The sequence below is a fragment of the Micromys minutus genome, assembly GCF_963924665.1.
Source record: "Micromys minutus genome assembly, chromosome: X".
Taxonomy (NCBI): Eukaryota; Metazoa; Chordata; class Mammalia; order Rodentia; family Muridae; genus Micromys; species Micromys minutus.
Window position 1 is genome coordinate 124854057 of NC_137970.1, and position 24996 is coordinate 124879052.

The following is a 24996-nucleotide window of genomic DNA, read 5'->3' on the forward strand; positions in this document are numbered from 1 at the left end:
CAGGCAATTTCCTGGGATGCTTGGAGTTGTAATTTTTGGAAAACAACATCACCACATGGGAAAATTTGGTGGCTATATGGATGTGTCCTTAAGCCTTAAATAGCTCTTACAAAACATGTTTCAGGGCACCCAGCTGGGATTTCGAGGGAGTCATCATGACCAATGCCCAATCTTGGTCAGTGTTTAATTAAAGGTTGATTCAAATTTAGTTCAGAATGGTAGATTTTTTTCTGATAAATCTCAGGATTAAATAAGAATGACCATTCCACCCCAAGTTTACACTGGCTTCATGGATGTGTGTGTGTGTGTGTGTGTGTGTGTGTGTGTGTGTGTGTGAGAGAGAGAGAGAGAGAGAGAGAGAGAGAGAGAGATCATCCTAGGGCCCCAGGTTAGTTGATTCTGTAGGGGGTTTTTGGTGTCCTGGACCCTTCTAACTCTTTCAATCCTTCTTCCCACTCTTATACAGGATTACAGAATTGCACAAGCTCCCCCAAATGTTTGACTATAGGTTTCTGTATGCATGGAGTGGAGTGAGTAACACTTGTGATGGACAAAGAGTCATTATAGAATTTCAGGAATGAGGCTGTACATGGTGGTAGAGCCCTTGCCTACTTTGCATGAAGCTGTGGCTTTGACATCCATGCTAAAAGAGCTTCCAGAATACGGTATTTGATTTTGTTTTTCTTTTTTCGTTTCTCTGTCTTTAAAGATGTTTAGATTACAGATCAATTTCAATTATCTTCCTGAAAACACATCATTTTTTCCACTGTAGAAAAGGATATTCTATGTTTGTGGACAAATCTATTTTCATTGCTTTACTAGCATTATATTAGTTGTACACAACAAAACAATTGAGTTTCCTTCCTTTTTTCCTCCTCATTCTACTTATTTTGGAGTGAAAGTTTTCACTCTAAAGCCTAAAGTTCACTGTGTAGTTCAAGCTGACCTCCAACTGTAGCAAGCATCCTATATTAGCTTCTTGAGTGCTTGTATCATAGATATGAGTCACTGACTTTAACAGTGAGTTTCATTATGATATATTTCCATGTATTTTTTGGAGAAACAGGACTATAGTTTTATTAATTTTAAAACTCCAGAATCTGAAAGGTTATTTTTCTCTACCCATCTTCCCTGTTTTCTGAGTGCTCTGGAGCCAGCAGAACTGCCCTTAGCAGTCGGCTGTACCTGGGAGGCCTCCACTCTACTGTCATGTCTCCTTATAACTTCATCATCAGACCTGAGACTCTTGAACCATACACATAAGCTTTCCTTCCCCCACCCATCTTCCCTGCCTGCTGAGGCCTCTGGACCAATCAGAGATATCCTGTGCAGTATGCTATTCCAGGGGGTCCTCCATTCTCTCCCACCTCTCCATCCACTTTCATCAGACCTGGACCATACAGGTAAGCTTCCCTCCCCCACTTATATGCCCTGCTTTCCGAGTCCTCTGGAACAAGCAGAGCTGCACTGAACACTCTGCTAGCCCAGGAAGACCTCCATTCTCTCACCGCCTCTCTCACCTACCTTCATTGGATCTGCAGCTCCCAAACTATACAGATCTTGAACTATACAGATCCAGAACAACCCAAAGATAGCCATCAGAGGCCTGCCACACCAGGACCATTCAGTTTAACCCCCTCCCAATGCCTACTACAGATACAAGATAATTAACATAATGCCTTGTATCTTATCAGACAGCTGTGGATTAAACTGGACTTCAACAACAGCAGAAACACTGGAAAGTTGTTCATGGAAATTGAACAACTGTCTACTCAATGATCTCTGGGTTAGAAAGGAAACAAAGAAATTTAAGACTTTCTAGAAATCAATGAAAACGAAGACATAACATATCTAAAAATATGTGACACAATGAAAACAGTGCTGAGGAAAATTCATAGCACTAAGTGCCTCCATAAAGAAATTAGAAAGTTCTCATACCAACAATTTAAAAGTACACCTGAAATCTCTAGAAAAAAATAAGCACACCAAAGAGGAGTAGAAACGAGGAAATAATCAAAATCAGGGCTGAAATCAATCAGCTTGAAACATACAAATACCAAACAAACAAAACTACAATACAAAGAATTAACAAAACCAGGAGCTCATTCTCTGGAAAATTAACAACATAGACAATCTCTTAGCCAAACTAATCAGAAGAGATACAGTATCCAAATAAACAAAATCAGAAATGAAAAGGCAGACATACCAACAGATAATGAAGAAATTCAAAGAATCATTAGGTCTTACCAAAAAGATACTCCAAAATATAACAAGGGCACATGCTCCACTATGTTCATAGCAGCTTTACTTATAATATCCTGAAGCTGGAAAGAACCTATATGTCCTTCAACAGAGGAATGGATACAGAAAATGTGGTACATTTACACAATGGAGTACTACTCAGCTATTAAAAACAATGACTTTATGAAATTCTTAGGCAAATGGATGGAACTAGAAAATATCATCCTGAGCAAGGTAACCCATTCTCAACAAAACACCCACAGTATGCACTCACTGATAAGTGTACATTAGCCCAGAAACTTGCATTTTCCAAGATACAATTCACATACCAAATAAAGCTCAAGAAGAAGGAAGACCAAAGTGCAGATGTTTTAGTGGTTCTTGGGGTGGGGGACAAAAATATTCACATGAGGAAATATGGAGACAAAGTTTGGAGCAGAGACTGAAGGAAAGGCCATCCAGAGACTTCCCCATCTGGAGATCCAGCCCATATACAGTGACCAAACCCAGGCAATATTGCTGATGCCAAGAAGTACATACTGACAGGACCCTGATATAGCTATCTCCTGAGATGCTCTACCAGAGCATGATAAATACAGAAGCAGATGCTCATAGCCAACCTGAGAACAGGGTCCCCAATGGAGGAATTAGAGAAAAAATTGAAGGAGTTGAAGGGGTTTGCAACTCCATAAGAACAAAAATACCAACCAAACAGAGCTACTAGGGACTAAACCATCATCCAACAAGAACACATGGACAGACCCATGGCTCCAGCTGCACCTGTAGCAGAGGATGGCCTTGTTGGGCATCAATGGGAGGAGAAGCCCTTGGTCCTGCCAAGGCTCGACGTCTCAGTCTAGGGGAATGTCAGGGCAGAGAGGTGGGGCAGGGTATGTGGGTGAGTGAGCACCCTCAGAGAAGCAGGGAGGGGGGGATTGGATGGGGGGTTGTGAAAAGGAAATCAGGAAAGAGGATAGCATTTGAAATATATATAAAATATATCCAATAAAAAAGAAAAAACAGATGACACACATTATAATAGCCATGAATACTATAAAATATCTTGGTGTGTCTCCAATCAAGCAAATTAAAGATCTGAATGACCAGAACTTCAAGTTCCTGAAAAAAAATTGAAGATCTCAGAAGTTGGAAAGATCTCCCACGCTCATGGAAAGGTAGCATTAACATACTGAAAGTGGCCATCTTACCAAAAGAAATCTACAGGTTCAATGTAAACCTCATAAAAATTCCAACATGATTTTTCATAGTTAGAACAATTCTCAACCTCACATGGAAAAATAATAAACCTAGGATAGTTGGAACAATCCTGAACAATAAAAAAACTTCTGTCCTATATAACGATAGTGATAAAACCTGAAGATATTGGTACAGAGACAGGCAGGTAGATCAATGGAATAAAACTGAAGGTCCAGAAATAAACCCATGCACCAATGCACAGTTGATTTTTGATAAAGAAGCCAAAAACATATATAATGGAAAAAAGAAAGTCTCTTCAACAAATGGTACTGGTCAAACCTGATGTGTACATGTAGAAGAATAAAAATTATATTTATCACCCTAAACAAAACTCAAGTTCAAGTTCATCAAGGACCTCAACTAAGACCAGATACACTAAATTTCATAGAAGAGAAATACCCTTGAACTCATTGGTACTAGTTTCCTGAGCAGAACAGCAATGTCTCATGCTGTAAGATCAACAATTAATAAATGGGACCTCAAGCAACTGAAAAGCTTCTGTAAGACAAAGGACACTGTCAATAGGATCAAAAGACAGCCCGCAGATTGAAAAAAGTTCTAAACCTGCTACATCTGACAGAGGGTTAATATTCAAAATTCATATAGAACTCAAGAAATTAGACACCAACAAGCCAAATAACCCAGTTAAAATGGAATCTGAAATGGCCGAGAAGTACTTAAAGAAATGTTTCACATCCTTAGTCATCACAAAAATGCAAATCAAAACAACTCTGAGATTTCATCTTACACACATCAGAATGGGTAAGATCAAAAACTCACGTGAGAGCAAATCTGGCAAGAAAGATGTATGGATTATTTATTTATTTATTTATTTATTTATTTATTTATTTATTTATTGCTATTTTTCACTGCTTTTGCTGTTGACTTATTCTATAAAGTCTGAGGCAAAAATTCTGTTGAAATATAACATATCAAACAATTTTTCTTTAGTAATAGTTTTCTTTGTGAAGGTTTAACATCTTCCTTTTCAACAATTTCATGAATAGCAGCCTGAGCTTTGTACTAGCTAAGAAGCCCTTGGTGTTTTTGGTAGAGCCAATAGGATTGCATTCTAGGAAAAAAATTTAAAAAAAAACATTGCATGTAGTTTGGTGGTGGAGTGTTTGTTTGAATTATGATAAGGTCTTGGTTTGACTGTCAAGTTATTTCCCATCTAAAAGCTGCTTAGGTGTGTTAATTGGGGACATGGGACATGGGAGCTTCTGACTTCTGTGCTTCGTTGCTGCTCTACCACTGACAGCTTTTGTATCACAGTTTCTGTAACTTTCTTCTAGAATTGAGAAATTTTAATCTTGAGTTCTAATAAAATGTCTTTAAGATTGAGTGTATGTTTTCATTCCTCTGAGACATCCCTAGAGTCAAACTTAGAAAATACCTATAAGATGTCAAATGAGAGACAGAAACAATGGCATTAGTCTGTAATCCTAGCATTAGGGAGACTAAGGCAAGACTATCATGGGAACAAGGCCAGTTCCCCAACTGAAAATAGAATGGCAAATGAATGGAGTGGATTTGGATTAGATGGCAATTGAAGAAATCTATGAGTTGGAAGCATGCATCTGTGTCCATAGATGAACCTCTGCTCTTTACTTAAGTGCTATATGGTGGAGAAGAGGCAGAGTATGAGGCTAGAAGATGTTCTGCTGTTGATCTTTGTCATTTCCTCCATTTTCATACAAGCGAATTATCAAAGATCCATTTTCTGTTTCTCATTACCCATTTATGTAAGCTTTGAAGCTTCTTTCTTTTGGAGAAGAATTAATATTGGCATATCAGAATTAAGTTAGAAATGGGAGCTGAGGAGAATAATATGCTGGAGGAGGAAAAGAGTCCATTAATTAAGTTTGGAAAGATGTAGTGAACATACAACCCAGTTTGCCCAGTTTTGCACAGAACACATGAGCACCTAAAATGGCGTAGAATTAGGAAGTGAAGATGAGAGAGAACTTTCTTTGTATAAACAGGAGACATTCAGGGACAACATTCTGGTCATTGTGTCCTTGGATGTAATGGCCTATTCTGATGAAGACAATAGCAAATGACCATAGGGGCTCTTGGAGAGGTCTGGGCTGGAGAGAAGAGTGGGAAATGCTGGAAGCCAGCCATTAGAGCGGGGATGTATGGGAAGGCAAGGGTGGGATCAAAAGTCAGGATGGAATGTACTTTCAGATTTTTGTTTAGCCTCAACACTGTCTAGAATCTTGAAATTCAAGGGAGTGTCACTCTTTGCTATAGACCAGGGATTCTCAGGTATTCAAGCCCTGTGTTTCTGCTTATTGCTGTCAAGGGAGAAGACTTTCAACATGATGAAAGCCATCCCCTCATTTTTCGAACTTAGACGTTTCTGTGTTTACAGACATGTTGTTAACACTTTTGTGGTTTTGATGACTTTAAAGAAAATGATCATCTGCAGAAAGGCTGTTGGACACAAATGTAATTGCTCCAGGGCATCACAGTGTTTTGTTGATAGCTAAGAGAACCAAAAACAGAAGAAACATGGGGCTTTTCTGCTTATTCTCAATGGACTACAAAGGTTGCAGATGGAATTTGGAGCAATGTGAGGAATGTGGGTGGGAGACACTGTGTGACATGCCCAGCTGCAGTTGATAGCATCCTATGTAGTTGAACAGTGTTAGAAAGTGAGAAGCTAGTGCAGTGAGCGAGGCATAGGTGGTGCCACTTGCCACACTGACTGTGGTTTTAGGAATTGAGCTGAAATCTCTGGATTTCATTCCCCTATATGTGAAAGGAGGAAGGCACTCTTTGGTCATCAGGATTGGCTGCAAGTGCCTTCATTTATTGCTAAGTTATTGTACCTTACGATAAGTAGATGGTGTTATGAGCTCTAATTTTTAAAGAATATTTGATTGGAAGTTCCTATAGTTGGTCTGATACAGTTTAAAATCCCCTTTGTCTACTTAAGAACTATAAATATTGCCCGGCAGAGAAGCTCGGGCGGTGCAGGATCGCGAGCGCGGGAGTTAGCGGTGCAACCATGGTGGGACAGCTGAGCGAGGGGGCCATCGCGGCCATAATGCAGCAGGGAGATACATTCATAAAGCCCATCCTGCAAGTCATTAACATCCGTCCCATTACCACTGGGAATAGTCCACCCCGGTATCGACTGCTTATGAGTGATGGGTTGAACACTCTTTCCTCTTTCATGCGGGCCACACAGCTGAACACCCTAGTCGAGGAGGGGAAGCTGGCCAGCAACTTTGTCTGCCAGGTCCACCGGCTCATCGTCAACACCCTGAAAGACGGAAGGAGAGTAGTTATTTTGATGGACGTGGAGGTTGTGAAATCTGCTGAAGACGTTGGATTAAAGATTGGGAATCCAGTGCCCTATAATGAAGGGCATGCGCAGCAGCAAGCAGTCCCTTCCCAGCCTCCGCAGCTACACCACCAGCCAACAAGCCCCAGCCGCAGAATGGAAGCTTGGGAATGGGTTCCACTGCAGCTAAGGCTTTTGGTGCCTCAAAGCCATTTGGAAAACCTGCTGGAAGTGGCCTGCTGCAACCTTCAGGTGGGACACAGTCCAAAGTGGTGCCCATCGCCAGCCTCACCCCTTACCAATCCAAGTGGACTATTTGTGCCCGTGTCACCAACAAAAGTCAGATCCGTATCTGGAGCAATTCCCGAGGGGAAGGAAAGCTTTTCTCTATAGAACTTGTGGATAAAAGTGGTGAAATCAGAGCTACTGCTTTCAATGGACAAGTTCTTTCCCCTTATCGAAGTGAACAAGGTTTATTACTTCTCAAAGGGGTCTCTGAAGATTGCTAACAAACAATTCTCAGCTGTTAAAAATGACTGAGATGACCTTCACTAACGAGACTTCTGTCCTTCCCTGTGAAGATGGCCATCACTTACCCACAGTTCAGTTTGATTTCACAGGGATCGGTGACCTAGAGAGCAAGTCTAAAGACTCACTTGTAGACATAATTGGAATCTGCAAGAACTATGAAGATTCAAGTAAAATCACAGTGAAGTCTAACAACAGAGAAGTTGCCAAGAGAAATATCTATTTGATGGACATGTCAGGGAAAGTGGTGACTGCGACTCTGTGGGGAGAAGACGCTGACAAGTTTGAAGGTTCTAGGCAGCCTGTGATGGCCATCAAAGGAGCTCGAGTTTCTGACTTTGGTGGGTGGAGCCTCTCGGTCCTATCATCTAGCACCATCATTGTGAATCCTGACATCCCAGAGGCATATAAGCTCCGTGGATGGTTTGACTCCGAAGGACAAACCTTAGAGAGTGTTTCCATCTCTGATCTCAGAAGTGGAACGACCGGAGGGAGCAACACCAACTGGAAAACTTTGTATGAAGCTAAATCAGAGAACCTTGGCCAGGGCGACAAGGCTGACTATTTCAGCACTGTGGCAATGGTGGTGTTTCTTCGCAAAGAGAACTGTATGTACCAGGCCTGCCCAACCCAGGACTGCAATAAGAAAGTGATCAACCAGCAGAATGGGTTGTACCGCTGTGAGAAGTGTGACCGGGAATTTCCCCATTTCAAATACCGCATGATCTTATCGGCAAATATTGCAGATTTTCAGGAGAACCAGTGGGTGACATGTTTCCAGGAGTCTGCAGAGGCCATCCTTGGACAGAACACTGTGTACCTTGGGGAACTCAAAGAGAAGAATGAGCAGGCGTTTGATGAAGTTTTCCAGAATGCCAACTTTCGGTCATTTACGTTCAGAATCAGAGTCAAGCTGGAGACCTACAATGATGAATCTCGAATTAAGGTCACCGTGGTAGACGTGAAGCCCGTGGACTACAGAGACTATAGCAAAAGGCTGATCATGAACATCAGGAAGAACATGTGATGTGAGCAAGTACCACTGGGGGATGGCCAGAATTGGAGAGTGAAGCGTGGAAATAGAATGACTTCCTCCCCACTCCCCATGCAAAGGCTCCACAATGAAGAGCCTCTGGGCCGCTCTTGGGACTCATTGGTAGGAAAAGACAATGTGCTCAGAGGGCTGTGTATAAACCTTGAGAGCCAGCTCTCAGCTGGCACGGGTATAGCAGCAGTCCTGTCTTCCAGCTTTGTCGGATTTAATAAAATTGTGTCATCTTCAAACAGGAATCATGTCACAAGTCATTGGGCCCTACTCTGGATAATGAGGTAAATTATGTAACCTGGAGTTTGCTTTTCCGATGGTGGCACCTTTTTGTCTTGGGGGAGATTAAGGGGGGGAGGCTCAGGTGTTTCGAGGGTGTGTCTGCCTGGAATCAAAGCCCTGATTTTGCAGAGGTACTACATGGTTGTTAATGCTTGGAATGGCAAAGAGGTAGAATTACTAATCAAAGGCCTATCGTTAATATCTGAAAACCCTTCCTACAGGGTTTAATAGGTTTAATAGACTGAGTCAGATGGATCTGATATTAATCAAAATTGTCTCTTCTGAGGATGGCTGATAAGCATTGACTTACTGTCCCCTTGGGGAAAAGCAAGCCCCAAATTGCATAATTTACCTCGTTATCCACAGAGTGGGGTCAGTTACTTGTGACATAATTCCTATTTGAAGATAACAAAATCTTGGTAAATCCGACAAAGGAAGACAGGAGAGACTGGGACATCCAGGCTACTACGGAGCATTGCTGGGGTTTCCGTCAGTTACTGTCACGTTTGGTTGCCAGGTGAACCTGTACCTTTATTAAGCTGTGTTAAATAGAGAATTTAAGAAAGAAAAAAAAAAGAACTGTAAATATTTTAGTTTTTCTCACTGATTAAATGATTTTAATATGAATATGAATAGCAGAAGATGACTTCCTTTAAGTTTACGAAATGACATCCTGAATTTTCCTTATAAATGAAAAAAAATCTGGAATCATACTGAGATTTGATAGACCATTTTTATTTACTTAAGCAGAGGTTTAAAAAAAATATGTGTATGTTTTATGCAATCTAAAGAGGGCAAATGTCTCTCTCTGATTCTGTCTCTGTCTCTCTCTCTCTCTCTAACCTTAATTTTTTAAAACCCATTTTATTGATGGTTCTTAAATGTTTTAACCTCTTTTGTAGCCCACTACCCATCAGAGGTAGTGGGAAAGACAGGATATAGGAGAAATGGACCTGTTTAGAAAGGCTCTTTGGAGCAACTCCCTTCTGTTGTCTGGAAATCAGCAGTTCAGTTCACAGGTCAGCAGTGGCGGCTCGATCCACTGGCAAACACCTCACAGATACACCAGCTGTCCAGTTCCATAGAGTTGGGTTAGCAACCATGGTGACCTGACCTGGCAGAGACAGCCAGGCCTCAGCCTTGGCTTGAGTCAGCAGGAATGACCAGGAAGAAAGCCAGAAACTCTCTCTCAGGGGGCACGAATTAAGATCAGGGGAGACTGGAGACCCACAAGCATTGCACAGCTAGCTCTATATCAAGTCAGCTCAGCCTCCTTCACTGGTCATGGAGACCTATTCATACCTTCCAAGCATCACGTGGCCTCCACAGGTCTTGCCTCAGCTCATGTGTCTGTCTCAGCTGACATCAGTCTGCCAATCAGCCTGTGTCTGCAGAAGTGGCAAGAAACTGCAGTACAGCACCGGAAGGATGTTTGGAGTTCTGACAAATGGAGCTCAACTACACAATGTAAGGTGAACCAATACATGTGTGTTGTTAGCAAAGAATCCTTCATCATATCTCCTTTCACATGTTTATGTTAACAGAACATCCTTTCTTTCATGTCTGCTTCAGCTAAACATTCCTTCACAAGTCTGCTTAGGTTTCACCTGTGTCCACTTTAAGGAAACACTCCTTCATGCATTTGCGTCAGCAAATCACCACCCAACACAACTGACTGGCTCAAAGAACCCTGAAGTTTCCACCTCTCTCTCTCTCTCTCTCTCTCTCTCTCTCTCTCTCTCTCTCTCTCTCTCTCTCTCTCTCTCTCTCTCTCATTGGCACTACCAAGAAGCTTTATGCTATTCTCAACTTTGTTCTCTCAGTTTTGCCCTGATAACTGATTGTTGCATTGTTTGTCTTTCAATAACCCTGTTCTTAGGCTCTACGTGTCAGCCAGTTCCTTGACAGCTGAACATTTTTCTCAGTGTGTCCTCCTGCACCCATACTCCAGGTTCCTTGTATAGCACACCATGATGAATACTTCAGTTAATGTTTTCCGGCCAAGATCCTTAGAGGATCCTTACCCAGCAAATATCCAGGGAAATGTTTGTCTGCTCATCTTCTCCTTTCATTACCACTGCTTGTTGGTTTTGGAGGGGAGGGAGTATCACTGGTGCAGGTAACTACCCCTAGAGGGTCATATGATGCTCATTATGAGGACACAGAACTCATTTTGATAATGTAACTCTGTAGCCAGACACGAGACCTCACCAGTTGATAATGTGACAAATCCAGTTGGCTTTCTCTGTAGACGCAGGCCGCTGGCTCACTGACTCTTCTCACAAACCTTCCTGCACAGCTATGACTTTTCTGCCACTTCCTCTTCAGAACTAAATCTTTCTTCTTGCCAGTCTTTGTGATTTTAGAGTGCTAATGACACCCCCTAAGTTACACCCCCCGAAAATGTGCTGTAACTCTAGCTGCTTTATGTACATTAACAATTATGTAGAGAATTAAGATTCATTAAGAAAAAATTCAGCAAAGATCACCTGACCATAGAGAGGAAGAGTTGAAAAGTCAAGCCAAGTACAAATAATTACAAAGCTAAGACTAATAAGAGATTCTTGACAGACATACACAGTATCCTCTGCATTGATTAAAAACACAGAAAGTGTTCTAGGGTGAAGCTTCGTGGTAGAGCACTTGCCTAGCACACATGAATGTCTGAATCTCACCCATTGCACTCCAGAGTATATCAGTATTATGAATGTTGTGCGTCTCCCTGAAATGAATTTAATCTGGAGGGGAGAACAAAGGGAGTGTTTAAACTCCTATTCCTGAGAAACTGTTACTTTATTACAAACTGAGGATAGCCACAAGGGCAGACATTTCCCACAGAAAACTCAATTTCATAAATCCTTAGAGCAAGCCAAGGAAGAAGAATTCAAAGATTGATTTGAATTTACAGAGACTTTAGAGATCATAAACCATCAGCAATGTAAGTAAACTCCTTGAATCTATTCTCTTAATAGTGAGACACTTTCCCACATGCACAGATTTAAGTGCAGTGGTCACGGTCTTAAGTTCTGTTTCCACTCACCCATTTTTTCCACTTGCAGGTGCCTAGAGTGGAACATAGTTTGCATTGAGTTTTAGTCCTGAGAAGGTGGAAGACTTAACATAATGTGCCTCCTTCTCAAACTAAGTGGGGCCAGTGATTATGCTCAAGATGTGCTTACTTTGACTCTAATTCAGGACCACACTTTTGGTGTCATGTAGTACCGGAACATTTTTATCAGCAGGTGTCGACAAAACTTCTTATGCCTTACACGTACCCCTGATATGGCTCCAGCTGATTGTGTCACAAAGGTTAGTAGTAGGAACTCAGACGTGATCAGCAGATTACTTGTTTTAGAGAAGATTGATATTGTCTTCGAGCCAGGGCAGAGAGGCAAACTTGAAGTTTGAAACAGATTAATTTTGATTATTCTTTTCACCTTGAACCTTATTGCAAACACTCACACCATTGGCATAATGGGAAACATGCAAGTGATTCTTTACTGCAGAAAGTCAGTAATGAACTAAATCTAGTTCCATTCTGTTAAATAAGTAAAACTATTTCCATATGCAAATATGGATATATACAACTTATGTTTTAACTTCTTTTTGTAAATATGCATCAGTGTGTGCATTTTTATATGTGTGCACATGTGTATACAAATAAGTGGAGTTCAAAGATGATCCACCCTCAGTCACTCTCCACCTTATTTTTTGAGACAGAATCTATCACTGAACCTAGAGCTCACTAATTGCCGAGGTTGGCCAATAAGATTCAGGTATCTACTAGGAGCCTAGTGCAGTGCAAGGATTAAAGTTTCTCATGTGGATGTTGGGGATCTGAACTTAGGTCCTCAGGCTCAGGCATGGCAAACACTTTAATGGAGCCATCTGTTCAGCCCCTATGTAAGTTTTCTTTTTAAAAAGACATTTTAAAGTCAGTAAGAACAAGGGGTTAGATGTGAAACTTTGAAGAAACCTTTGCCAGGTATATGCAAGACCCTGGGTTTAATTCCCAACAAACAAATGAGCAAACAAATAAATAAGGCAAACGAGAGCAATTTTAAAGAGCAGAGCGATGTGCAGGGTTGACAGTTGTGGCACTTTCACAAGCCTTTAGTGATAAATTTGAGACCACAGATTATTGTTCACTATTTGGGAAAGAAATGTGTTATGGTACTGTAATTTTACAGTAAATTATTTTTATAGGAAGCCTGCTTACTCTAGGATATAGAACAATGGTACTATAAACTTTGTCTTCCTTTTAATGGCACAAGCCTCAGAATTATAATCTTTTTATTATACATAAAATTTTATTTTATATATAGCTCTATTACCGTGTTTTCACTTCTGTTCCATTGTTGTTTACCGGCCTCAGTACTGGAGCTTTTTAACAACCCTTGATATCTAGTAAGTAAAGACCCATAATTTATACTCTTATTCTTAAATTATTGTGGGGATTTGGGGCTCTTTATTTTACACAGCTAGATGAATGGCAAAAAAATTCATGAATTAATCATAAAATATTGGGCTGGTGATATGGTTCATTTGGATTCCATCTCATCCATGCAGGAATTGTATACAGTGGCAGAAACCTCTATTCCCAGTATTTGGGAGCTGGAGGTAGGAGGGTATGGAGCTTCAGGTCTTATTGTGAGTTAAGGAGGCAGCTAATTTAAATGGCATTCACATTCTAGCTCAAAGCAAACATATAAAACAAAAATTTAAAAATGAAAATATCCACAGTAATCCGAGGGGCAGGAAGTGACACCCTATAGTATTGCAGTTCTTGTGTAGGTCTCTGGTATTGAGACCCTTAACCCTATAAGTGTTACAGTTATTGAATGAGCCTAGGAAGCAGAGTATGTTTAGTCTTCCTCTGTGGTTAGGCTTGCATCTCTTAGGCAGGCTTGTACATTGAAATATCTCAGCTGTTGGAAGTAGCCAGTTTTAGAGGTCTTGTAAATACATAGGAAGTAGGGGATTTCTTAGCTATGAACACAAAACAGTAAAAGAGTTCTTAGCTGAAGACTTGGAAGACTTCTTCAGACTCATGTCTATTCCTGCTTCTGTTGCTGCTCTTGTTCGTCTGCCCTTCTTTCTGCTATAGCCATTCTTGAACTCTTCAGCCATTGTTTCTGCAGCTGTGTAGACAGCTACCCTGCTGCTTTCATAGTTCAGTCTGCTGACACCTCAGCTGCCGCTGCTGCTTCGCTGCCTCTTCTGTTCCTCTTAGCTCATATTATGAAGAGGAGGTAAGAAAACTTCACTTGAGGGGATGAAGTAATGGACCTGTGGCTAGGAACACTTGTTGCTTGAGTACATGACCTATGTTTGCTTCCCAGAACCCATCTAATGGCTTATGATTATTTGTAACTCAAGTTGCAGGAGATACAACATTTTTTATGACTTTCACAGGTATCAGATATGCGCATGGCACACATATATTCATTCAGGCAAAACATTTGCATAAAATAAAAAATATATACAGATATAGATACATTTAAAGGAATTCTTTTTTTTTAAACTGTCAAACGTCTATTGCAAAATGGAGTCTTAGAACAAAGGAAAGCAGAGGAAAGTTCACATCAGAACGAAATGTACGATGCCAACTTCTGAATACATCATGGACTCGGAGCTGGAATATCAGATTCCAACTATGAAGTTAAACAGCTTTACCACACGGGAGTGCAGTTTAATCTTCCATACAGACATTGTACTTGGCATTTGGCATAAGACTTGCTCAGAATAACATTGCCACAGAGTGGAGGCGAGAAGACTGTTGTGCAAACACAGTGGTGAAGCCTCCTCCTGAAAGCTCACACGCCAAGGATAGAAATGGTTTCTGATAGCAGGTTTTCAGAGTGCAGAAGCAATGCGTCGTGTCGGAACTAAGTTTTCTGCACACACTATAAAACAGTCGCCTCGATGCCTGAACTTTAGCATGAAATAATTATCCTCATGCCAGAAAGTTTCACACACAAAGGGCCCACAAAGTTGGGGGTCTGAGAAAACATGGCCTGTCCTGGATTTCCTGATAGACATTCATTTTTCAACCACAGAATGCTATGCCGACAGCTGTCGGGCTGCGCTAATCCAGCAGGGGGGAGCCTCTGCCGCGGGGTTGCAGTCTACACGGGAAAACGGGTCTTACTTGAAAGCAGCAGCAGGTACCTGATTATAGAAAGAACCACACCTCACTGTGTTCGTGGCACGGTGAGGCTTAACTAGTCTCACAGGCCGCCTGAGCTTAGTGTGATAAAAATCGTTTCTAAGACCATCTTCCATAAAGTTCTTGGCACGCTAATGAAAACTAAAGTTATGTACATGTATGGTAACTGGAAGGGACATGGGTCTTCTTAAGAGAAATCTTATCTTGGGACTGGTGTTTAAAAAAAGGAAAAGCAACTAGTGAATGTCTTCCCACAGACCCATTGAGCCCAACTTCTCTGCCTTGTCACAGTCATTGAGGCTTATATTTTAGACTAGTAACAGTCTTGCCACTAACTACCAATCACATTAAGTACGGATTATGTTTGGACAAATCACAATGTTGACTCTTAAGACCAACCGTAGTCATTTAACTCTGTAGTTTAGACCAATCATAGCCTGGCTCTTAACAGCAACCGAAGTTATTTAAACTTGTATTTTGACCAATCATAGCCCGGCTCTTAACAGCAACCGAAGTTATTTAAACTTGTATTTTGACCAATCATAGCCCGGCTCTTAACAGCAACCGAAGTTATTTAAACTTGTATTTTGACCAATCATAGCCCGGCTCTTAACAGCAACCAAAGTTATTTAAACTTGTATTTTGACCAATCATAGCCCGGCTCTTAACAGCAACCACAGTCATTTAAACTTGTGTTCTAACCAATCACAGCCTTGGATTTCAGGACCAATCAGAGTCAGTGAGTCTTATGCTCTCAACCAATCTCATAGGCAGTGGGTATTCTTCAGTTACCAGGATACGGTAAACATAAGATCACTCGGCTTCAAGTGAGTGGTAAGGTAAGGTTGAGTAAGATGGAGCTCTGTTGTAAGGGCAAAATCCTGAGTTATTTCTTGTTTAATCTTGTCCCAATCATTGAACTAGGGATGGTAAATTCACCTACAGTAAACTGTGGATGAGATAATTTCACATTTCAGTTGTATCAATTTTAGCATAAGGTTATATAGTTAACTATCTGAGGTGTTTAATCTTAGTTGTATAACTTGATCTTTATTAAATAGCTTTCCTTTTCTTGAGTCAAGCCATTTATACCACAGTTCTCTGCTACTCTCAAGCTATTGATTGGCAAAAAGGACAAGACTGAATGTCTTTAAATACTAAAAAGTTTTATCATGAGGGTTATATACTACAAAAAATACTTGTTGGATAGTGAATAACACGTGATAAATTATAGATGATTGATTTAAAAAGATGATAGATTATTAACAATAGATGATAAGCTATAGATTATAGAACATAAAGAATTAGATAATAGATAATTGAAGGATGGCAGTATAAGAGAAGGAAGTAAGATGAACATTAGATAAATGTATGGTAGAGAAAAGATATGGGATAAACGATAAGAAATGTCATGGTAGATACTGAATAGCTAGAGGGACGAGGGGAGAGCAAAGGATGACATATAGAGAATACTTAGAAGATAGATGCTAAAGAGTTGGAAAACAGACAAAATAGCTACACTCTAACTTCTAGAGGACACATGATAGATAAAAAGAAGATAGGCAAAGGAGAGGTAAAGGAAAGAGGGTTATATGAAAGAGACACAGAAGAGCTAGAAGTTAGATAGATATAAAAATGATAAGTATAAAGGATACATGGATTTCAGACAGACAGAGCACAGCTAGAGGACAGATGGTAGATACGTGGCAGAGAGACACAGAGTAGTTAAGAGACAGTTAATAAATACATGGAAGACAGACATAGGATAGCTAGACGATAAATGATGCACCAATGTTAAATAGACACAGGCTAGTTAGAAGATAGACGACAAATAGATAGAAAAGGAATGCCATTCCTAGAGAATAGATGATAGAGAGATGTAAAGAGACAGAGGAAAGAGAGAGGATTAATGATAGACAGTACATAAGTTGGTTTGGAGAGAGAGAGAGAGAGAGAGAGTGAGAGAGAGTGAGAGAGAGAGAGAGAGAGAGAGAGAGAGAGAGAGTGTATGGACAGGTAGCTAGTAGATCCCTGATACCTAGAGGATACCTAGAGGATAGATATTAGATATATGGATAGAAGCCAGGCATAGTATAGTCAGAGGATTGGTGACAGATTATAGGGATTGAGGGTAGATAGAGGATAAGTGCGATATCAATGATTTAGTGATACAGAATAGCAAGAGGATAGACGATGTATTGATGGATGGAAGTCAGGAACAGGAATGCTATGTGATAGAAGATATATATATATATATATATATATATATATATATGTATATATATATATATGTATATATATATACATATATGTAGATATAGATAGATAGATGGATAGACAGATATAGACAGAGGATACCTGAAATGTAGATAATTAATAGATGAAAGATAGATACAAGATACTCAGGATTGCTAGGGGATAGGTGATAGTTGGAAAGAAGGCACATAGCAGATTGTTCAGGGTATGGGCAATAGACATATTGATGATAGACATAGGATGTGTAAAAGATAAATCAACAGTTGGAAGATTACAGAGATAATGTAGATACAGAAGAACAATTGCATATATGGTAGATGAAAGTTAAGCATATGATAGGTAGAGGGAATATCCTAGGAATAGACATGGAGTATCTAGAGCACAGATGATTCGTACATGGAACAGTGGCACATGATTGCAAGGGGTCGATGATCCATAAATGAATGATAGAATAACTGCAGTATAGTAGATCCATTGGTGAAAGTTAATACACAGGATAACTTACAGGATACTTATCAGGTATATTGTTAGATAGATAGCCATAAGAAGCTATAGCAGGTAGATGCTGTAGATTGGAGAAAGATGCTTATTTAGTAAAATATTGATCTTATTTGGTTTTAGAATTCACCTTTACTTGACCAAAAAAAAATGGAGAGAAATACAGAACAAAAAACGACGAGGTAGGAATTCATAATGCAATTTGCAAAGTTTTCTGCTCTAACCCCTGTTGTTACTTCATATCTAGACAAATAAATTTTCTCAGGGAAGCTTGTTTCTCTCAAGGGTATTTAGTCTTTTCCTTGGGTTTTCCATTCTTCCAGACCCAACTTCATTGTAAGACCTGGTCAGAATTACTATTAAAGCAGGTGAGAATAGAAGGGAAGCCATTTCACTCTAGCTAATTCAGGTTTAATAAGTGATTTATTGGGCTGTACTGGGAAGACATGGAAATGGATTGGTCTTTACTTTTAACAGCATCACAGTCAAGGGGTGAGAACATTGACTTTTCTTCTCATTGTTTTAATAGAAATTATTTATTTGCTTGTTCATTTATTATTTTGGAGACTAGCTCATGGCATTTAGCCCAAGATTGCATCAAACCCACAATCCTCCTGCAATCCCACCTGAGAGGAATTAAGGCCATTTCCTGACAAATCCTTCCACAGTAGTTATTGTGTATAATGAAAAAATTGGATGTTTAAATATTGAAAAGGTCTCTTTTTCTCTCATCTTAGTCCTCCTATTGGGTCTCCATATGAATAATTATACTCAACTTTACCAATCATAAACCTCACTTTTATTTTTCTGTTCATTAGGACGGCCTCTAATCCACACCAGAGGCCAACACAAGAAGATTTTCGCAATTTGCTGAAGAAACTTCAGAAAATTATGGATGGACTTGGATACAGACCACTTAGAGAAAGATATAGAGCACAGGCTACAAAACATCAGGTTGCTACAGCCTCTGCATCTTCTCAAAGAGGTTTGACTTAAGTCCATTTCTTCCCCCATGCCATTGCTGACTTAGGAGCATCTTACGGCCCTTACAATGCTTCAAGTGGCTTAAGGAGGAGAGTATTGGTTAGACTAGACCTTGACATATCTTTGGCTACATGGTTTGTTTCTCTCCACTCACAAGGCTTTTGGGGGAGAGAGATATATTAAATGCATTAAATATTCCAAGGCTTTTTTAAGAATCAAACTTACTAGAAGCATAAATAGACAATAGTAATGTCTATTTATGTGGACTTGTAAGGCAATGCTTATATTAGGGGACATTTAAAATTGTACTGATTAAAAAAAAAGATGGAAGGAGAGAACCAACCCCCAAAAGGTGTCTTTAAATCTCTGCACATGAGCTATGGAACACATAAGCACCCCTTACAAAATAATAAAGTATGTCTCTAAATTATAAGCTCGAGAAATCTAATATAAATAATTATCTAAATACAAAACCTGTCATTTCTTTCTGCAAAGGAATGTTAAATGTACAAACAAGTTACGAACAAAAAGAGGTTCCTGTTTTTAACACTTATGAAGAATACCATAAGTTGGTTCTCCAGGTAAGGTCATTTTACTCCTTATTTCCATGTGGCGCACATAAAATGCAAGATGCACTACATCACTTTTCAAAGCACAGCTGGAAAAGCACAGGTTTTCAAATAACAACAAATGTTATAACAATACACATTTTAAGATGGAAACCTTGAGGACATCTTTTATCCTTTCAAGCACTTTTATTTTAAAAAAAAGGGTAGAGATCATATTCTGAAATCTGTGTTGTGAAGAGCTTCTAAGTATATCATTTGAAATCTGTCAATAGTTTCATTAAACAAAAGGCATATTTAAACTATTAGAGAAGCTGACTACAAGCTGCAGGGATGGTTGTAGGCACACGTGCAGGAGAGTGTGCTGTGAAAACGGGAAAATCCCTCCTCTACCACCTTTGAGCTTCTGTCTGGTATTAGTAACTTCCCCAGAAAACCTTTTCTTAGAGAAGTTTTTCATGCCACAAATATGCCATAAATATATTCACAGCTGTTTTTAGGCACAAAAATGAAAAAAAATTAGAACCTTTGGAAAGAGGGACAGCTTGAGTCATTATTTTGACTCACAGAAAAAGTTGAAGTTTTTGCTTTCCATTTGAAGCTGGAAGTATTAGCTCAGTAATACTTGTCTAGCATATGGGGAATCCTTGATTCAATCTTTGACACCAGTAAAAGTAGCATTTTTTATTAACACATAATTATTCTAGGAGTGGTTCAGTTGCTATTTATGTGGTACAAATACTTTCTCTTGCATGAACTTTTGGGTGAGGATACGCTCAAACCAATTTCAAACCATAGCAGGTAATGAGGAAATATTTGAAACTAATAGTTTGGTTCCTTAATGATTATGGTATAGTGGTATGGATAACCACTTGAGTACTAGTTGCTCTTGCAGAGGATATAGATTTAATGCCCAGCACTAACACAACAGCTCACAATTGTCTGTAGCTCTAGGTCCAGAGGATCTGATGCCTTCCTGACCTGTATGGGTACACAAACATATATGCAGGGAAAATACTCATACACACAAAATAAGAATACCTTTAAAACATTGTGCTTTTCATGATGCAATTCACTCTATTAGAGATTTATCACTAGTATTGCTCTTTTCAAAGAACTGGTTGCCATTTTGGTTTTACTATGAGGTCCTGTTATTTGCAACTATTTGCATGAATTCTATGAACTTGTTTCTTAAAATAATCATTTTATTGAAGAACACGGTAAGGAAGAACTGCTTTGAAATAAATATTGAGGATCACACAAGCTGTGTCTGGATCACAACTCTAAATTTATGTGAATGTGAACATCATATTAATACTTCCTAGCTTTATTTGTCCTCTTTTAAGAGGTGACACTGAGGCAGGCACACACATGTCCACATCTCCTTTCACTGGATACTATTTTGGTATTTCACATGCTCTAAATGTCACCTTTTGTGAAACCTGACTTCACACCATGGTTTCTGACTTCTTGCCCTCTCTGGTAACACTCCTCTACACTAGTTCCAAGCTCTGAGTCTTCTGTGACTGACAAGTTTCCCACATAACTTTATGTACTAGTACCTACATTCATAGCCATTGGTGCTGTTGTTTCTTACTTTAGTATAAGCTTGGTCCTACGACTGAAAGCAAGTTCATTATTTTCCTAGCACATGTTAATTACATGTAACGATCAGTTTCACAATGACATTTTCATACATTTATATTATGTATTTTGATCATATTATACCCCACTACTTTCTCTTGTTCTTCCACTTCTCTCAGATCCCCTTCTAAGCAACTTTCTCCTCTAAGCAACTTTCCACTTCTACTATTATAGATTGGATAAGGTGCTCGCTTCGGCAGCACATATACTAAAATAGATTGGATAAGGAGGATTTAATGAGACCCAACTCATCCCTGAGAATTAATAGACAGGTTAACAGTAGCTAAGGGAGAATGGCTCATAAGTCCCCAGCTCTTCCAAAGGGTCTCTGGGCAATTAACAGCTACTAAGAGAAGGAGAAAGAATTTGTTTGGGGTATAGCCATTGGAAATGTACTCATACACTTATATGGAACCCCTCATCTGTGCTCCTAAGAAGTCTTAATGAAATTTATAGAATCACACCTGAAACCATTTTTATAGATTGAAAAATAATTGTAGATGCTCTCTACAAGGAAGTATTTGTTTGTACAGCAAATCCATTATACATCAGAAAAGTGATGGAACTAACCATACTTATAAGTAGAGCACTAGGCTAGGTATTTCAATATTAAACATGTTTAAAGTGTGACAATCTACACTGAAAAACGAATCCTTTTAGCATGTGGTGGAAAGTTAAGTCTTAATTTTGGTTGCACTGAAATTTGTCAAAGTGACACATCATTTGATAAATATCTCATGCTTAAGGTTAAGTAGATTCTGTGTAGGAGGCAGAATAATAGAATTTTAATTAAGCATATGCCTACTTTATTGATATGTAAGAAATGAAATATATTTTCTGTGTTCTGTTATAATAATTCATACATTTATAAATAAAGCTATCATTTTATTATCGTTCCACTATTTAACTATGGTTTTGTTCTGTTTTTATTAGTCATTTGAAAATATTTCAATTATACTGAACATAGATGGAAAAGTTGCTTTTGTATCCCACAATGTGTTACCTCTTCTTGGACACCATCCAGTAAGTTCTTACAGCTTTGGGGGAAATGGGTCATTCTGTATTGTTGTTTATGAGTTATTTCTTTTAGCCTCATATAACTTATTGGTGTCTAGCTATGCCACAGTCGCATCATCTTCTCCACTAGTTTTAGTGTTAACTCCATACAAACAACCCGGGCAGGTTCTTACTCTGCACTATCCACTTCTCTGCTGTGTGTCTAAGATGAAATCTCTGGCAGAAAAATAAAACATGGTTCTTGTTAAGAGTTTCAGAAAATGGCACTGAGCAAGGTAAATTCCTTTCTTCTTCTGGAGTGACTGAGTGCTTGTGTTTGCTTGTTTGATTTAAAGTGGGAATACACCTACTGAGCTTATCTCCAGCCCTCTGAATTATTTTATAATGATATAGTTCCCTTCCTTCTACCAGTGGAAGAATAGGTGACACTTATTATTATTTTATATTTCACATCAAATTTGTTGAATTTTAAATTTTTAACTTTTTGAAAGTTTAAAAACTCCTTTAAAATAACATATAAAATAATTGAGTTTCACTATGGCTTTCTTCCTTCTTTCCTTCCTTCCTTCCTTCCTTCCTTCCTTCCTTCCTTCTTTCCTTCCTTTCTTCCTTTCTTGACAAGATCAGGTAGTATTCTATAGTTCAGCTTGCCCCAAATCTCCTATGCAACCCTAGATTGTTCTTGGACACAGGACATTCCATTTTATAAACGGACCAATAAAAACACATTTATTGAAAAACTAAGTATTTCTTTATGGTACAGAGAAAAGGGTTGAACTTTTTCCCATCAAAATAAACAAGGCCAAATTAAAATGTAGAGAGGGCTTAGGACTTGAAAGTTTGAGGAAAGTGCAAAAGAGAAAAGATTCATATTGAAGAGTGAAAAAATGCAGAGTTAGGGGAAAGGCTTTCTGGCAGAGTTCAATAGTCACTGGAAAGCATGGTATAGGGTTCTCCCATTCCCATTCACTTGCTTGGATCAAGATTGGAGACAATGCTATGAATGAGGAGCTGAGTTTTTCTTTCCAGGCTAATAGCACAGAGGGAAACAAGACATGGTGAAGATTATAGCATTTGTGGTCTCTGACATGGGTAGGGAAGTATCCAACTGTTTGAAGGAGATAATACACGGGAAAACCGCAGCCAGAATGGATTGTAACATGGAGTAATTGCTAGAGGGTAATGCAAACTGCCTGAAGCACAGCAGCTGTAGCCATAAATGGCCCTGGCAGTGCTAAACTCATATGGTGAGGAGACAGGGCAGGCTAGTGGTTTTAGTACAGAGAGAAAAATCTGTTCTTTCTCCCTCCCCAGGAAGATATTATAGGAAATAGTCTATTAAATATTATTCTTGATGAACAAAAGGATGAAGTATCTGAGAAGATTACTTTTAATCTCCCATTAGATAATAAAGGTATGTATACTGGCTTTATTTTCTTTTTAATTTAATTTTTGACTTTCTAGTGACAAGTTATACTCAGCTGAACCATTTCTTGCTCTCTTACCCCTCAGTCATTTTTGAAAAAAAATTAGTGTAGCTGCTGATAATATATTTATTTAAGTTTATAGCTTATAATTTCAAACACTACATTTCCTTTTTTCTTTTTTATTATTATTTTATTGGTTATTCTCTGTATTTACATGTCAACTAGATTTCCAACATTAAAAATTATTTTCTTTAGAGAAGTAGGGAGGAGCTCATAGGCTCTGAGTCTCAGTGGAGGAGCCTGAGAGAGCTGACGAGCGCTGGGGATGGAAAAGTGGGTTTTCGTTAAGGATATGGCCCACGGCAGAGTGATGGCTCTCTAGCAGTGGTTCTCAACCTTCCCAATGCTGTGACCCTTTAATACAGTTGCTCATGTTGTCATGACCCTCAACCAAAAAATTATTTTCATTGCTACTTCATAACTGTAATTTTGCTGCTGTTATGAGTGGTAATGTAAATATCTGATATGTACATGGTCTTAAGTGACACCCAAAGGGCTGAGAACTGTTGCTCTAGTGGAAGGAAATGGCTGCACACATTGGGATTGGACACAAAGTTGGGAAGGACTGAGTAGAGATATGAAACTGGATCTGAAAGAAGTTGGAGGGAGTGGGACACAATCAAAATATATCACATGCAGATATGAAACTCTCAAAGAATTAATATGAAAGATCATCCCCACCCTGTCTTATTCTTTACCCTAAACCCTGATTACATCAGAATTTCCCAATTTTAGTAGTGCTACATAAATACCAGTGTTTTATGTTCTGGCTAGTACCCTATTCTACAGCCACAACAATGATATCTTTGTACCAGAATTCATGGAAAGGAAATTGTGTTCTTTAAAATGTTGTCTTGACTAAGGAAGACTATTATCGTCTGAAATAATCCATCAGACTACATCACATTATTTCTATCTTGATCTCTTTAGTGGGAAGCCAAATCGAATTTTGCTGTTATATAAGGAAAAGAAAGGAAGGTCATAGTGGCCAGGACAGATATTATTTTAGGTCCATGTGCCAAAGGAGAGACACGTATGAGTACGTAAAATGCGTCTTATACCTACAGGATTCTCACGATGGTAAGCAATCCAGTTGAGGATATTTACATGATGTTCATGAGTTTTGTATTCCCTGATGGTTAACATACTTATTCTTATATTATTGTCATTTGCAAAATCCCTGATATTGCTACACTCACAATTTCTGGCTACATTAGACATTTAAAAATAATAGTGAAATGTATAAGGTGTGGTCATAAAGAAACATGAATGGTTATATTGGTAGAGGATGGCTGTTTCTTCTTACAAAGCAAAATAATTTAAAAAATCTAATTTAAAAGGGTTTAATGCACTGAATAGCTTAAACGGGACTCCATGAATTACTAAAGTTATGGATGGATTTTGTAGCTTATAAATCATACCACAGATTAGATTAACTGAAGTCTAGAATGCTTACATCCTATTAAGAATATAAACACTAAAGCTCTATACACTGACCTGAGGAAAGAAGTAATTTCTCTAAAATTTATAATAGATAAATTTTATGTCATGTGTGCTATGGGACCTAGCTTGAGGGTTAATGAAGTGCAACCTGAGAAATCACAATACACAATTAAAATTAATTGTTTCAGAGCCGTAAAACATCTTAGTTAATCAGAGGTAAGGTATACCTTATGTTTCAGGTACCCAAATGCTTGTTAAAATATTTCTCATGTTTCACCTTGAAA

The 24996-nt window shown here is 38.9% G+C and overlaps 1 protein-coding gene across 1 annotated transcript; it reads left to right on the forward strand.

Annotated features, from left to right (window-relative positions):
* Positions 1–6464: 6464 nt before the first annotated feature.
* LOC308415481 (replication protein A 70 kDa DNA-binding subunit-like) lies at positions 6465–8362 on the forward strand. Its single transcript, XM_080910524.1, is given in 4 exon segments — positions 6465–6901; positions 6904–7229; positions 7231–7329; positions 7331–8362. Coding segments are annotated over 4 exon segments (1830 nt in total). The 5' UTR covers positions 6465–6514; the 3' UTR covers positions 8349–8362.
* The last annotated feature ends 16634 nt before the right edge of the window (positions 8363–24996 follow it).